Raw genomic sequence first — 16,504 nt, forward strand, 5'->3', positions numbered from 1 at the left:
AAAGAGTGAGTGAGTTGCTAGGTAACCAAAGAGTGAGTGAGTTGCTAGGTAACAAAAGAGTGAGTGAGTGAGTTGCTAGGTAACCAAAGAATGTGTTGCTAGGTAACCCTTATGGGACCCATATATCAGCCCTCCTTTCCCCCACATGGGGCCCACCTAGGCATGCTGGCAGGGTTCTTACACTTTTTATGATTGTTTCTTTGTTTTGTATTTGTGTATTGATTGTATTTGTTGTAGTTGTCATTTTAACCTTGTTTGTAAAGTCTTTGTTTGCTTTTAACAAGACAAACTGATATTGATCACATGTCTGCTGCAGTATCAATCATTGATTATCCAGCCCTACTGTATGTTGAATATTTATGAATGACTCGGTATAATCTGTTTTGTTATATATTTTTTCGCAGTCCGTTTGACAGCAGTGAGAAGATGAAGCCGCTGTCCGTTAGCAAGCAGTCGGTGTCGAGCAGGAAGGGTTCGGTTTACAGCTGGACGGCTCCGAACACGCCTTCATTCACAGAAAAATACTTTATGGTGAGTACAGCAAACAACAGACTTCATGGGAAAATGAAAACATTATATTTCATACTGTTAAGAAACATGTCTTTGATGTAATCATTTATTTCACGTTCCTTCATGAATTATTATAAACTGTCAGCTTCACCAATCAAACTCAACTCAGTGGGCGGGGCTAGGGGAAATTCTGACGTCTGATTGGCTGCTTCAAACAGCAACTCAAGACAACTCACAAGTTTGCTATTTCATGTTAATATTTGAGAGATACAATACTATATAAAATTATTTCCATATTTCCATTTTTAATAATTTATTACGTATTTAAATTATTTCACAAACTATTTTTATTGCTATTTGGCACTCTCCACTCTTCACGCTGTAAATATTTAATATGCTAACTATGGACTAAAGCTGCATGAATAAGAGGATGTAGCTAAAGTTTTTTTTAACATGACCAGATCTAAAATATCATAGTCAGTTTTCTTTCTCTTGGATCCAAAGTGTTTAGTTTTTTTTATTCATATTGTTGAATCTGTTTCAGGTAGTGAAACAGTTCTTTCTTCCCTGTGTAACTAATATTTACGCAGAGGGAAAACTAAACATTTGCTTCTTGTGGAGTGACTTTGTGTGAACGTTACCTGATTGTTTTCAGTCGATGGTTCGTGAGCTGCAGGATCAGGAGGGTTCCCTCCCGTCTCTGGTGGCTAAAAGTCGTTCCAGCAGAGGAGGCGTGTCGCTGCTCAGCTACCTGTCCGACCCGTCACACACCTCCGCCACATCCGGCCCTCAAAGTCTGTTCCTCCCGAGGTAGGCTTCAAGTAAAGAACCATAAGTTTTCTTGAATGTAATAAAGTTTTATTACTTATGTAATAAAGTTTTTTTGAATGTAATAAAGTAATACAACTTTATTACATTCAAAAAATATTTTTTTTGAAAAATTTTGATTTTACAGAATTTTTCATAATTCTGTAAAATCAGAATTATGAAAAATTCAGATTTTACACGTTTCCATTTGGGTTTTTACTTCTTCTAAAAGCAGACCAAGTGTTTAAAAAAAAAAAAAAAAGGTTTTGTGGCAATAAGTCTTTTCCAAAACCTCCTGATTAAGCCTCATTCAAAGAGGACGTTACCTAGCAACCCCAGCAGAGTTCCGCCCGTTACCTAGCAACCCCAGCAGAGTTCCGCGGGGGTTGCTAGAGTTTTCTATGATTAAAACAACCTTTTGGTGTAAAATCTTCTTTCAGTCTCACTCGCGCTCACAGCTACCCGTCGACCAGCCTGGCAGGAAGTCAGATTCAGCTTTCCTTTGAAGAGGAAGAGGAGCAGCGCATCGAGGGGAAGGTGGACGAAGAGGAGTGGGGAGGCGTGTCGGAGACTTCATCAGCAGAAACAATCAAAACGACGTCTCATCTGGCCTTACCCAGGTGAGAAGGGAAGGGATTTGCACTGCAAAAACACAAAATCTTAGTATTTGTCTAGTTTCTAGCATAAATATCTGTTATAGTGATTTTTTTTACTTTACCATGGAAATTGTTCCATAAAATAAAATTCTTTAATTGAAATGCATCTTTCCACCATCGCCATTCTATATCTACATTTTAAGTCTTTTCAGGTGTATTTGCTTTGTCGTTTTACAAATCTGTTTTCAATATAAAGTATACGCTTTGTACGTTTTAAAATGTTGCACTTAATTATGAAGTTTCAATAAGTTTAACTGTATAAATGTTCACACTTAAGTGATGCTGCTTAGCTAGCACTGTGATGCTAGCGCTGTGAATGTTTGTGCAGGTCCAGCACTCCAGACATCCTGAGGAAGAATCCATCAGGAGAAACCGACACTGAGACGCAAAGTGCTGTTCTGCAGCAGCGAGGACAGCAGGTAGGTGGCGCTGCATCGCCTTCAGATCCAGCATGATGGTGTACTGGAGAGAGGACAAAAGGAGTAAATTTCAGCTAAGAAAATGACATTTTCTAGAAAACCTGGAAATTTTGAAAACTCTAAAATTTGGTAGGAAAAGTTTTCTAGAAAAAATATGGAATCCTTTTAGTTTCAAAAGGAAAAAAAAATCAAAAGTTTAGATGAAGCTCAGATTTATTTATTTATTTATTTATTTATTTATTTATTTTAAACATGGAAAAGGTTAGAAAACGTCCAAGTTAGAACATTTCTGAGTTTTTTCCAGCAAATTTTCAACTTTTCAAATTCATAAATTCCTGAGATTAGCCTCAAGAATGTTTAGCAAACATTTTCCTTTTCTGTTGTCTCTTGCAGGAATCCTCCAGCATCCCAGCTGTCTCTGAAGCTCCGTCCTCTCCGTCCTCCCCGTCGGTCCGACCCAAGCCGAGCGGCGCCCAGCGGCGATCACAGACCGTCCGGCTGGCAGTCCTGATGGCAGAGCTGGAGAAGTCGTTTGGCGGTGAGAGCGACGCTGAAAAGGAGCGGAGAGCTTTGGAGCATCAGATCCAGCACCTGGGAACCATCCTGAAGGTAACAGAACATCAGCACTGAATGATCCGGACCAGAACCGGGCCTGATGTTCTGTTTCCTCCTGCAGAACGACCTCTCCCTGCTCCGGAGCTCCGCATCAGAGGAAACACTGGCCGTCGAGGAAGTCCTGGGCAGCTTCGACTTCCTGTCCAACGACTTCAACGCAGATGACGACACTTCCTGTTTGGGCAGCGTGAGGCTAAAAGACAGCGGGTGAGTTTACAGACGGACAAAATCTAAAATAACGCAACATTTTATGAAATCAACAGTTTGAGAAGAAACGTTATAGAAAACAAACTTAGTTGGAAGTTTCACATCGAATATATTAGAAATAAAAACTTTTAAAATAACAGATTTAATAAAGGTTTTGTATATTATCCGCTCTTTATTTGTCCTATTGCTCAGAAATATGGGGAAATATAAATAAAAACGATTAACAGATTAGTTAGGTTCTAAAATAATATTAGTGTTTTTAATAAAGTGGGAGATGGTGAACCTATTAAGTTGAAATACATTTTATTTATAAAAATACTGGAAATCGTGTAAAAAGCATTGAATAAAAGTTTTTCCATTGGAATCCAGAAATGATTTAAGTTGAGAGTAAATATAATTTGATATTAAAGTAAAATCTAGATGCGTTTAAGTTATCGTGTGAAACTTAAACCTGCCACAATTAATCAATTAACTGCATTTTAAATTATTTTTTTTGTTTCTCTCTCAACCAAAACTGGATTTTAAATGTCTTGATTTTGGTGTTTTGGTCTCAACTTGCCCTCAGTTTTATTTACAGAAACTTCATAATTCATTTTATTTGTTTTTCTCTGTTTATTTATTTTGGATATTTAAAATTTCTTCCAATTTCAGTGTTAAATGTTCATTAGAAATTAAAGTCTGTTGATCTTCGAATGTGTTTTTCCATTATTATGCCATTATATTAACCTAAAATGGTCTCAAAACAACAATGTTATCGTTTATCGCAATAAATTCTGGGACGATTTATCGTCCAGCAAAATGCGGCAAAATGCGGCAAAATGCAACGGATGTAGTGAAACTCAATTAAATGATCTTAAATTCTTAAATTATAAAAGTTTACACAATTAGTCAATTCAATTCAAAAATACTTTATTGATCCCAAAGGAAATTAAATTGTGAAAATGTAGATGAATTTACCTGCAGCTGGTTCTGAATGTTTCCGTTTCCTGTTTCAGCATCAGTTCGTTCCAGCAGAGCACCCTGAAGAGTCTGGGCCTCCTGTCTGCAGGCAGCCAATCGGATTCAGAGGGCGAGCTGGTCCTCGCCCCACTGACTTCTGGGAACTGGGGTCTGGACCAGGCGCTGGAGACACACCTGGACATCTGCTGCATCCTGCTGCATGTACGGGATGCTAACCCTGCCGCATTAGTGAGATTAAAGATGAAATTAACCACCAGATAAACATAAACAATTCAAAAACTAAAGATCATCACACATATGGAAGGCTGATCCTGTCAAAATGGCAATAAATATGGAAATAAATAAATGTTATTAATGTGCCAAATATATCATGCAAAAAATAATTTCTCAATTTATTTGATTACATTAATTAATATAAGAAGTTTAATATATTATAAATTGTGTAATATAAATGATCATTTTCAACAGTATTCATTTAAAAATATTACTTCAATTTTATTTTATTTTCCAAATGTATTTACTGTTATATTTTATTTCATTATTTCCAGAAATGTAATACTGTTGAAAAAAAATAAGAATGTCAAAAATAAATAAAAGAAAACTAAAACAATAAGATTGAAAATAAAAAAAGATATTTTTAAATTAATGCAGTTAAAAATTATAAATATTAATTTATATTTAATCAAAAGGTTTGGGCAATTTTTTTTTCTTGGATCTAATATTTTAGTTGTATATTTATTGGTAATTTTGTTACACAACCCGATGTATACAAAAAACTTTAAAAAAAAAAAAACACTTCAAAAAATTATTGTTTAATTTTGCAGAAAATGAAATGAATAACAACGACATAAAAACAGCAGCCATTTTGCAGCCAATAAGTGATGATTTGTCTCCAGATGATGAAAACAAGCGACTTCAGTCTGTCTCGGCGGGAGCTGCTGCAGGAGATGTCCAACCAGACCGCGGTTCTGGACAGAGTCAGCGGTCTGCTGCTAGAGAAGAGCGACAACATCACACCGAGAGACGGTCAGAGGACACGAAATCATTCTGCTCACAGTAGCAAATTCACATTTTACATGTTTTTATTCTTCCGTTTGATTCTCTACTGTTTCTAAAAACAGACCAAGCGCTTGCAAAAACAGAATTAGTTAATCGGTTGTTTTTTTTTGGTGTCGTTTCAAAAACCTTCAGATTAAGTCACATTTGCGCCGTTACCTAGCAACCCCAAGCAGAGCTCCAGCATGTTTGGTCAGCTGGTTTTATCATTGTATGCACTGGAAGAGACAAATGTTTGTTCGACTTACCGTTCAGTAGGGCTGGACAATATGGCTGAAATAAGCTTTTGTCAGTCGATATCAATAACGATTGATTAGTTTTATGCGTTTAAATGTCTGAAATCCAGCCAACCTGGTGGCACATGACATTTACGGTTTTATCTAGTTTTCACTCAACTCCACTGTTTTTTATTCTAAGCACTTAGGAGGAAAAACCTGAAACTGCTGCTGCACAAGTTACTCAACAGGTTGTTGCTAGGTGACCAAAGAGCGAGTGAGTTGCTAGGTAACCAAACAGCGAGTGAGTGAGTTGATGCCTCCAACTTTTCTTAGCTAGCTAAGAGGTTGATCAGCTAATCCTGCGCCTACATGCCCCAGAATGCTGTGCAGCTCAGTGAATATTTCATCAGATGTATCATCTATTGATATTGATAGTATATCTATTGCAACATATGTTGTTGTTTTATTGTCCAGAAAACACTTGCTGCATTCTTGTTGGTTGTGCAGGCGGCTCCACTTCTGCTTTTCAAAGATGTACGGTAGAATAATTTGGTATCTGCAGCAGATTATTTGGATTTAAAGTGACGAGATGCTGTAAAACAGCTCAAAATAGACAGAGCTTAAAATCTCCTTATCTAAGGATGATTTTGTGCAAAACCTCTAATGAGCATGTTTTGTGTAAACCGACCCTGACCTGATGCTCTCTGTGCTCTTGCAGTCCTCCCCAAGGCCCAGAGGTCCAGAGGTGTCCTGCTGTTCTGGGAGGAGTGTGTGAATGCCAGCGGCTCTCCGTTCTACTGCAGCGTGGAAAACTTCTCCAGGACGCTGAAGAGGCGCTACACTCACAAAGTGAAGGCCAAGCTGCCTGGACAGTCAGAGCGAGGTACAAACCTGGAGAACAAACTGGCCTGACGGGTTCGCGGGGACGTTTTTTGTGCATTTCTCCCTGTGTTGTCGCCTCTGCAGTGTTTTCCAGACTCCTGCAGCAGCTGCAGGCCCCCTGCGGGCTGCTGCCCGGCTGCCGGCCCGTCTGCAGCCCCGACAGGGTCACTCTGTTCCAGCTCTCCGTTTATCTGAAGCGCTGGAGCTTCCAGGATCTGGGGGAGCACATCTCCCGCCTGTCCAGGGAAGGTACGGCTTTCCCTTCTGCGGTTGAAATCATTTAAAATGCTTCAGTTTCAGTTAAAATGCAACAGAAACAGTCTTCATTATCCTGCAAAGGAGAAATTCAGGTTTAACAGAAGCATCGGGTATAAATTAAAGGTTCACACAAGGAAAATGAGCATCAAGCATCAAAAACAGTTTATAGAAAACAGCAGCAGCAGCAGCGGTGCACTGAAAATGAGGCTTTTTCCAGGTTTGGAAAGTGCTTGATTTCTCTATTTGACATCCAAACTGCAGTTTCGTAATGAAGTTCAATCCAATGAACTTTATGACATTATTAACAGTGGAAGCCAGATATCTTTATACACCTAATAGAAAATCATCTTTTCTCAGCATTTGAAGTTAATCAGACTAAACTTTTCTTTTTTTTGGTGAGTCAGAATGACCTAAATTATTCCTGTTTGCTAAATGCTACAAAACTTCAACATTTTTACAGAGATTTTAGTTTGTAACTTTTTTTGTATTTTGTGTTTAAACATTTAATTTGTTAGCAGTTTTACCAGCTGACCAAATGTTCTGGAACTCCATTTGGGTTGCTTGGTAACAGAGCGAGGCTGGCTGGGGTTGCTAGGTAACGGGGCTGGGCTGGCTGGGGTTGCTAGGTAACGGGGCTGGGCTGGCTGGGGTTGTTAGGTAACGGGGCTGGGCTGGCTGAGGTTGCTTGGTAACAGAGCGAGGCTGGCTGGGGTTGCTGGGTAATGGGGCTGGGCTGGCTGGGGTTGCTAGGTAACGGGGCTGGGCTGGCTGGGGTTGCTAGGTAACAGGAGTGGGCTGGCTGAGGTTGCTAGGTAACAGGGCTGGGCTGGCTGGGGTTGCTAGGTAACAGGAGTGGGCTGGCTGAGGTTGCTAGGTAACAGGAGTGGGCTGGCTGAGGTTGCTAGGTAACGGCGTAGTGCCCATGGAATGTTTTCCAGAAACCAAAAATATTAACTTTTTGCCAACAAAACATCTTTGTGTTTTTTGGTGTATTTTTTTATTTTTTTTAAAACTCTTGGGCTGTTTTTATACGCAGTAGAAACCCGAAAGGAAGAACAAGAAAAAAACCTGAAAATGTGAATTTTGCATAATAATCCCTTTTAAATCAGAATAAACTTTTCTTGCTTTAGGTTAGATAGAAATAATTTTGGGAATTATTTTTATTAAATGCCAGAAAACTTGATGTGCATTTTCTTTTTTTCATACCTTCCTCTGTATTTAGTGTTTTAAGTATTTAATCTCAGCAGGAAAGTCATTGATTGACATTAAGACCATTCGTTTGGATTGTTTCAAAGTGATGAATATTTATTTTTCCTAACGGCTCAATGATTTATTGATTGTCTTATATTTTAAAGTTTAAACAATATGAAAATTGAGGGATTTCTTATTAAAATGGTGTGTTGTTCTCTGACCAGTCAAAACATAAATTTTGTTATAGTTTAGTTTACCTTGTTTACTAAAATGAATATGTCATTTCCATTTATATGTCACAAGACATATTAATGGAAATGAATAATTCAAAAACACTTATTGATGCCAAATGGAAATTAAATGATGTTGTAACTCGTATAATATCATATAATTGTGAATTGAAACTGTCTGTTTTTTCAGTTCATTAAAGTGTGGTGCTGGAAAAGTTTGAAGAACTGCCTTGAAAATTCTTGAAAAGAGAATTTTACTGAGAAAAAAGTGAACAAACTGAATAAAACGTCCTTTACTTCTGCTCTGCTGATTCACCTAGCTTCACAGTTAGCTTGTTGTTTTAGCTCATCTGTTGTTTTATGTGTTGTTTTTAGAGTACATCCTGTCGGCGCTGAACGGCCCCAAACGGAGGAAGTGTTTAAACAAGCTGAGGGGGCGGAGCCTGTCGGAGCTCCTCCCACTGCAGAGCACGCTGCAGACTGTCGCCGCCCTGCTGGTGGACTCCAACCACAAAGTGTGCAAAGCTGCAGCCAGCTGCATCAGCAGAGCTGCAGGCTGCAAGGCCTTCAGGAGCAAGGTGGGCCCAGCGGTTCTGAAGAACCGGACCGGTTCACACTTTCTGTTATTTATACTTTTACTCTCTTTAATTTTAAGGATCCCAACTTCATTGTTTATTTACTTTCACATGCAAAGTGCTTAAAATAAAGACGTTTTAAAATAAAATGGCCATTTTAAATTGAAATGTTGCACGAGGTTTCTAAATAATTTATTTACCTTTTATTTAAACATGTAATTTTCTATTCTTTCCTACTGAAAATAATTTTGAAAATTAACAAATTTGTAATTTTTTTAAATTATTTTTTTATCTCAAATATATTTAACTGTTATTTTGTCTTTTTTCATTTAAGTTTTACCTACTTTTTTTTTTAATCAATTTCTAAAAATAGATTTAGAAATGATACAATTTTTGATCTTTGTATTTCTATTTAATGTTTTTTATCAGATGTTTTACTGTGTATACCTATTTAGCTATTCAGTTTTTTTTACTGTCATTTAGTTGCATCAACTTTACAAAGTTTATTTTATCCATTTCTCAAAACAGTTTAGGAAATATGTTTAATTTTAAAATTTTACTTGAATTAAAAACATTTTGACTCAAAATTCTGTTCTGAAACTGAAGTTTTAAATAAAACTGATTAATTAAAACTTCATCAGTTCCAGTTAAACGTCCCATTAATCCCAGTTTAATCCCAGTTAATCCCTTTTTGTGTGTTTTTCTTGTTTTTGCTCCAGTCGGTGGTTTTCTACACAGAGAGCCTGAAAAGTTCTGATGTTCTGATCCAGACGGGTTCCTGTCTGGCTCTGAAATGCCTCCGGGTGAGCAGAACCAGAGAAGAATCAAACGAACAGTTCTTTTTTATCCAGTTCTTGACTGACTTTGTCGCGTTTCAGGCGACGGAGAGCGTGGAGCGGATCGTGGATCTGTGCAGGTCGGCAGACGAAGATCTTCGTGGCGTCGCCAAGGAAACCGTTTTATCGTTTGGTAAAAACCTGATCGATAATCGTTCATCACCTGAACGCTTTTTTAAGGTTTTTGATGTTTCGTGATGCGTTTTTTTTTTTTTCCTTTCAGGTAAGAAAGGATTCGAATCTTTCCAGAGGATGGAGCAGATGTTGGCGGACATGCAGGATGAAGCGTATCAGAACCTGGAGACGGAAATTACCATTTTATAAAAGTTCAGAGACAAACTTTACCAAAAAACCAGCAGCGGAGAAGAAGAACCGACGTTTTCCTGCAGAACTTTGAGCAGAACTTGAATTTATTATTTTTATTTTTTGGTCAGAATCTTGTTTTAAGAGACGATCTGTTGCAGAAACATTTATTTAACCTGAAAAAAGCAGCTTTCAGATGGCTGGGACTCTTTCACGTTGGAGAAAATGATTTATTTTCATCATAATTGATGTTTTTTAGTTTGTGACGAGATGCACGATGAGTCAAAAATATATATTTGGTGCTTATGAAGCCCAGAAGGACTGAATAAAACCAGAGAGATCCCAAAACGAGTCGAGTTGCTCCAGAAGTTTAACCGTTATTGAATGAAAAATAAAATTATTAGAACTGAAGAAATTCACAAACTAATTAGATTGAATACAAACATTCTGAAAATTAAGTATTTAGATGTTAAAATGTAAAAAAAATAAAAGTACTCATCATGAATTGAGGTCAATTTAAGAAAAATATTAGCTAATGAAAATCATTTATCAGTGAAAACAAAAACATCAGAGCTGAGCTCTAATTTATATTAAAACAAAAATATTTTAGCCATAAACATTCAGAAATATTCCAAATGTCTAAATTTTGTGTAAAATGATCTTATTGAATTAATCTTCATCGAACAGTTTTAACTTTTTTTAAATATTCATAAATTTGAGAAAATTTAAGGAAAAATATTAAATCTAAACATTTAAGGGATAAAACTGAATTGTTGCTAAATGACCAGTTTAGCAACAATTGCTAAACTGGTCATTTAGCAATTGACCAGTTGCTAAAAGGAAAATAACTAACTTTATTGTTAGGACTTTTTTTTGTGTTTTCTTTTGAAAATTGAGAGATTTTCAATGTCAAAATACAAGATTTTGACATTGAAATTGATTCCTAAAACAGTATTTTTCTAAATCTGTTAGAATAAATCCCACCTTTTATTTAGAAGTTGTTTTTTAATTAAATGTTTCAAAATTTCAATTTATATAAGCATTTAAAACAATTTAAAATCCACATAATACTGACCTGAATCTATTCCTTCAACCTACCATGTAAATATTTTTTAAATATTGAAAAAAAAAACCTACGTTTGAAATTCACAAACTACTGACCTTCCTCTGGAAAGTTTAGATTTTTCTTAATAAAATTGCAATATTTAAATCTCAATACTGATCATGTATTTTGGATTTTAGAAAATCTCCAAAGATTTCAGGAGAATCTTTAATCATTGTGGACAAAGTGCTGCCCTCTGGTGGCTCAACCAGGAAACTGAAGCCTGGAGCGCAAAAGATGTTTAACTTTTTCCCCCCGTTTTTATTATTTTTGTTCATGTTCAGGTGTTCTGCAGAATCAGTTCAGATAGTTAGAAAAAGGAGATATTAAAAGCAAATAAATGTAGACATTTGATACCAGAACCGGACCGGATGTGGAAATCCGATTCAGATTCTTCATGACTTGAGAGACGCTGATTGTTTGTGTTGCATTGAGCTACAGATACGAGCGAACGACTGCGTTACGGCCAAAATACAAGAAAATAATCATTTCTGCCCAAAAAATAAATAAAAAATTCTGATTGAGATCTCAGAAATTACTTTGTAGAAAAATTCTAAAGTTGAGTTTCAAATGTCAGAAGTTTAACTTTAATTTTTCATGTTTTCTAGAAACTTTTCAAACTAATTTCCAGTTTCAAAAAGTCAATTTGACTTGAAATTTCTGAGCCCATTATTCTAGCCCATTTTCAGTCAAAAATGGGCTAGAAATTTAGATTCTCTAGAAAAATGAATTCAAACAATTTGCTAAAAAAAAAAAATTCAGAAAAATTCTAGCAAATTTCTGAGGTGAATATCAAAGAGCAAAGTTTTTCTAGATAATTAGCAAACTGCAAATTATATATTAAAAATAGCTAGTTTCTGCTTTTCAAACATTCCCAAGCTTGAAAAGTCCAAAATTGGCTAGAGAAATTACATTTTCCAGGACATTTAATGAGTTTCAAAAGTCAATTTGATTTGAAATTTCCAGTTTTTCTAGTAAATTTTCGTAAAAAAAAAAAATTTCACCTTAAACTCAAATTTACCATTTTTTTCATTTTTAAAAAAAAAATCAGATCGTCTCTGTAACGGCTGCAACACTTCATGGTACCACCGGGCTGAACAGAAACATGCGGCGGCGCCGGTCCAGGTTGAACACAGAGGAAACTTTATTTAAATTAAAACGATCCCGTTGCTGCAGCAGGCGACTCCGTCTCCCCCAGCAGGAACCAACACCTGGAGAAACGAGCCTCACCTCCTGTATTGCTTATGGTTGATAAAAATGGCCGACTGTTTCCGCTTTCACACGTCAAGATGGAAAAAAAGAAAAAAGAAAAGAAAAGAAACTCACAGCGTTTTGATTTCTGTTGGAAAGTTTTCAGCATTTTGTTCAGAATTCATTAAAATCTGTGAGAACGTTTTGAAACCAGCAAACCATGCACAGGAAAAAAAAAAAAAAAAAAAAGACTAAATGAGGTCAAAGGTGAACCGCGGAGGAACCGGGAGGAAGCTCAGCATGTGTCTGATGGACAGGAAGTGACTCCAGGCGGTGATTGTCCGGTCGGTGTGCAGAGTCTCACTGGATCCCTTTGATTCCTCCTCTTCCTCATCCTCCTCCTCCTCCTCGCAGCGTGGCAGTATCATGCTGCGGGACGCCGCCGCCTAGGTCCCTATGATGGCGGGGTCGTGCGCGGCGGCGGGCAGCGCGGCGTCCTGGCAGTGGTACAGGAAGCAGTTCCCCCAGCAGCTGTAGCAGATGAGGAAGAGCGCGGCGAGGAAGACGAGGGCGCAGATGGTGCAGGGCTTCCTCTCCAGCAGGAAGCTGAGCAGGTAGAAGCCCATGAACATGGAGTGGTTGAACCACAGCGCCGGGTTCAGCGGCTTGGGGATCAGCAGCACCGGCAGCAGCCACTGGAGGCAGTACATCGTCGCCGCAGGGGGGGAGGGACGGGGTCAGAGGTCAGAGCAGAGGTCAGGGGGACGATGAAGAGGCAGTTCTAGCCAACAGAACCGGGATGAAGGACGAGAGCGAAGCTGCTGGAGGTTTCTGTCGTCAGGTCATCCCTGGAAGGAAACGGCATAAATGAAACCAAACGATGGAAAATTAACCTTCACAGTAAAAACGTTTCATTGATTTAAATATCTGAAATACTGTGTGATTATCTAAATTAATCAATACTAGACCGGCAGTTAAAACCTGCATAACAAGGCAGTGGTAAAAAAAAAAAAAAAAAACCCTGCTGCTAGTTACACCTGGGTTGTTGCTAGGCAACCAGAGAATTAGTGAGTTGCTAGGCAACCAGAGAGAGAGCAAGTTAGTTGATTCCACCAAACTTTGCTGAGCTGGCAGTTTTTCAAACTGATGTTTTGTCAAAGAAACACAAACTGTGATTAAAAAAAACTAAATTATTTTTAGTTTGACCTTTTATGCATGTCACTAGCACTACTACTGATCTAGATCCATGAAGCTTGGGTAAATAGATGGGTTTTAATGAAGATTACCAGCTTAATGGCACTTATGACTAATTATGTCCACACCCTTTTCCATTTATTTAGATTTTTTCCATAACCGCTCAAAGTTCAACTTAACTTCTGCTTTCAGTTCCCTCAGCAGTAACCAGGTTACCGCGACAAAATTATCGAAGCCTAACATTAAAAAAAATGCAAAAATCAAGAATTAATATTTAAAAAATGCTCTTGTACTACAACTTAAAATGTTGATATTTAAGAATTTTAACTTAGCAGGATTAGTTTTTAACTACTTAAATAAGTACAAAGGACAGGAACTTATTACTGGGGAGAAAAACAAAATGTGCAGTTGATGTGTTTTATAGATCTGCGTTCTAGTAAAATGCAGATCTATAAAACAAGGTCTTACAACCATAAATCGTCAAAATGATTTCAGAAAAGTTATAAAATGTGCATTATTGAAATATTGCCACTCAAAATGTTCATTCTTTATAAAAAAAAAAATAATTGGCATTAAAATGAAATCTCAGGATTGTGCTCTTACCCCAAACTAATCTCTAAAATATAAATTAAACGTCTCACCTTTATCTCAATTTCAAAGCTCTGGCTCAGCCCCCATCCAGCTGCTGCCATTTTAAACCAGATTAAGGAGCTTCATCTTAATGACATGAACAGTCTCAGCCGGTAAAATGTCTGACTTCAGCAGGAAAACAAAGACACTGCTGGCTGATTTATTTCAGGCAGAAGCAGCTGTTAGCTCTTCCCTGTCTGCCACATGAGCAGATAGCATTAAATACCGCCTGTTGGCTGGATCCAAACCCGGCCTGAGTTCACCACCCAGCTATTTGGGTTAGAGAGACTCTGTGTCAGCTGAGGTCACAAACCCAAAGGAAATTAAAGTTACACGTCTCATTTACCTCTTAATAAAGGTTTAGATAAGCTACTAGCTTTATTAAAGCAATCCTCTTCGTTTGCCTTGAAGGCGGAAGCATCTAAAACACAACCAGTCTAAATAAACTGCGACATAACATTTCAGATAGTTTAATATCAAAGTCTAAGGTCAGGTGAATTTATGGACTCTGATTACTGATTATCACCAACTCTCATGGCTAACGCTACTTACCAAAATACAACACGTTAAAATCTCTAGCGCCTGTTCAGAAGCCAACTGCGAACTAAATACAGTGGTTGACTTCAGTTATTGTTTAAATTTGGTGGTGTTAAATCACGATCCGAGGCCTTTAACGCTTGGAATAAAACCCGAAACAGCAGCATGATGGTAAGCTAACAACAGGCTAGCACAGATTCATAAATACTTTCCCGAACAAACACAAGAGAAAACGTGCATAACAACACGTAAACGTGACACGGTGAAAGTTAGAAAGATAACATGAACAAACCTGACATCGGTAGGGTTCATTCTCAGCAAATGGAAACCTCTCGTATTTAACTCTAACCGCTGCTGGACTGCGTATGTAGCAACGGCTAACTAGCTGCCAACGGCTTTAGTAGTTCTTCTTCTTCTTCCTCGTCATCGTCTCCCCTCCTTCTTCTTCTTCTTCTTCTTGCCAAAAGGCAGCTGCCAAACCAACTTGCCGCCACCTACTGGACTGGAGCCTGAAACAAGCCCTTGTCAGAAAAGTATCTTCTGATTAGGTCGGTGTATGTTTTTTATTTTATTTTAAATGTCATTAATCGAGCAGATATTAACCAGGTGTGGCTTAAAGTCCTCTCTTTCTTTTTATCACTGTTTATTTCTTCTTATGGAAGTGTTTAACTACTACAGCTAGCTAGAAAACAAATGAAAGAGCAGAATCTTGTTAAGACGAGAAATTAATCTTTTTATTGACATATACAACTCGTTAAAATTATAAGATATTGCTCACTTTACGATCTAGTAAAGTGCAATGCTGCCAGCTAACTTACTGGAGTGTAATAACAGTAGCCAATGAAACAAATGAAAAACTAAAAATACTATTTGCACCAAATTGATTTCTGTTTGGAGGAAAATAATAACTAAGCTAACTTTGAATGTTTTCCTCTGGAGTCTTGCTGCTTCTGGTTGGTATTGATCACATTCATTATTCATTATGCTGCTTAGTAAAATAGTCGAGAGCTTAAATAGCAGAATATGAAACATACGGAAAACATACTTTTATTTGTGTTATCCCAAATTTGTGTCGGTCTGTTGCTGTAAATCCAAATAAAATACAAACATATTCGTAATTATTAATTTTAAAACCTTAGAATCAGCAAAACTCCAAAACTATAAATAAAGTTGATTTAAAATCAAAGGAGTTTTTATTTATTTTTTATTATTTATGTTGTATCATGTACTAAATAGACAACGTAAAAACTAAATATGTTTCAACACCACCTTGTAGTTTTTTACACTTTCACTGGCGATGAACAGGAGAATTATTGACAAACGAAAAGCTCAATTAAACATATTAAGAAACCAAAATTACAAATAAATAAAAACAAAATGTTTAGTAAAAAAATGTTTGTTGCTACAACTTCCACCTTTAATTCCATAAACTGCAAACATCAGCGAAAATCCTTACACAGAATAAAACTAGCAAGAGAAAACAGCAACATAAATTATATATAATGTGTTTTAAACATCAAAAATCAACGCCAGTGGTTTAGTTTATTTTGCTGCCGCTCTGAAAGCTACATGCTAGCATGTTGTCACTTAGTCAACATCATCAACATGGCCGCCTGAGCTGAGAGTAGTGCTCTCAAGATGGCCGACCTTTGCTACAGGCGGTTGTTTAAACAGGTTCAAACTGCTCATACTTCATAAACACCTCACTGATCCCGTTTATCTGACAAAATACAGCCAGAATACTGTGGTATATATGAAAATAAACATGAAAACGGTAAGCAGTATCCACCAAATGGAGAGTTTAAATAATTAGAAACAACATAAACATGAGATTTAAGGCCATGACAGTTTGATAAAGGGTCGGTTTTTATCTTCAAGGACTTGAGAAATCAGTTTTGACTTAATGTGACCAACGTAGCAGAACTGCACAAACATTTTACAATCTGCCTAATTTCTTTCTATTTTCCTTCCAAACATCCAAACTTTAAGTTTTTTTTTAAGTCTGGGTGAAGTTTTTATTCAGTATTTCTGAAGGTTTGGATTTTGAATGCTCTTCACACATCATACCATTGGCTCTAAAAGCTAAAAAAACAAACAAAAATCTACAGCCCACAATTATTCATATCC

The 16,504-nt window shown here is 37.1% G+C and overlaps 2 protein-coding genes across 13 annotated transcripts in view; one reads left to right on the top strand and one right to left on the bottom strand.

Moving 5' to 3' along the window:
• The window catches only part of ripor3 (RIPOR family member 3), a 39,387-nt gene extending 29,313 nt beyond the window's left edge, over positions 1-10,074 (top strand). For 11 of the 12 annotated variants that reach the window (XM_017304584.1, XM_017304585.1, XM_017304586.1 and 8 more), the window contains 14 exons: positions 405-531; positions 1,166-1,320; positions 1,758-1,937; positions 2,302-2,392; positions 2,786-3,001; positions 3,069-3,214; positions 4,210-4,375; positions 5,071-5,200; positions 6,167-6,331; positions 6,415-6,579; positions 8,385-8,587; positions 9,304-9,387; positions 9,463-9,553; positions 9,644-10,074. In XM_017304584.1, coding sequence (XP_017160073.1) covers positions 405-531; positions 1,166-1,320; positions 1,758-1,937; positions 2,302-2,392; positions 2,786-3,001; positions 3,069-3,214; positions 4,210-4,375; positions 5,071-5,200; positions 6,167-6,331; positions 6,415-6,579; positions 8,385-8,587; positions 9,304-9,387; positions 9,463-9,553; positions 9,644-9,744 — 2,020 coding nt within the window. In that variant the 3' untranslated portion in view covers positions 9,745-10,074. Of the gene's footprint in view, positions 1-404; positions 532-1,165; positions 1,321-1,757; positions 1,938-2,301; positions 2,393-2,785; positions 3,002-3,068; positions 3,215-4,209; positions 4,376-5,070; positions 5,201-6,166; positions 6,332-6,414; positions 6,580-8,384; positions 8,588-9,303; positions 9,388-9,462; positions 9,554-9,643 lie in introns of those variants that run through there. The other variant, XM_017304590.1, reaches the window with a different exon arrangement.
• Positions 10,075-11,945: 1,871 nt separating this feature from the next.
• On the bottom strand, positions 11,946-14,814 carry blcap (bladder cancer associated protein). Its single transcript, XM_008408332.2, has 2 exons — positions 14,670-14,814; positions 11,946-12,864 (listed from the first exon to the last, which is right to left on the bottom strand). The coding sequence occupies exon 2, from the start codon at positions 12,724-12,726 to the stop codon at positions 12,463-12,465; it is 264 nt and encodes an 87-aa protein (XP_008406554.1). The 5' UTR covers positions 12,727-12,864; positions 14,670-14,814; the 3' UTR covers positions 11,946-12,462.
• Positions 14,815-16,504: the final 1,690 nt, after the last annotated feature.

The sequence above is a fragment of the Poecilia reticulata genome, linkage group LG5, assembly GCF_000633615.1.
Source record: "Poecilia reticulata strain Guanapo linkage group LG5, Guppy_female_1.0+MT, whole genome shotgun sequence".
In the NCBI taxonomy this organism is placed as follows: Eukaryota; Metazoa; Chordata; class Actinopteri; order Cyprinodontiformes; family Poeciliidae; genus Poecilia; species Poecilia reticulata.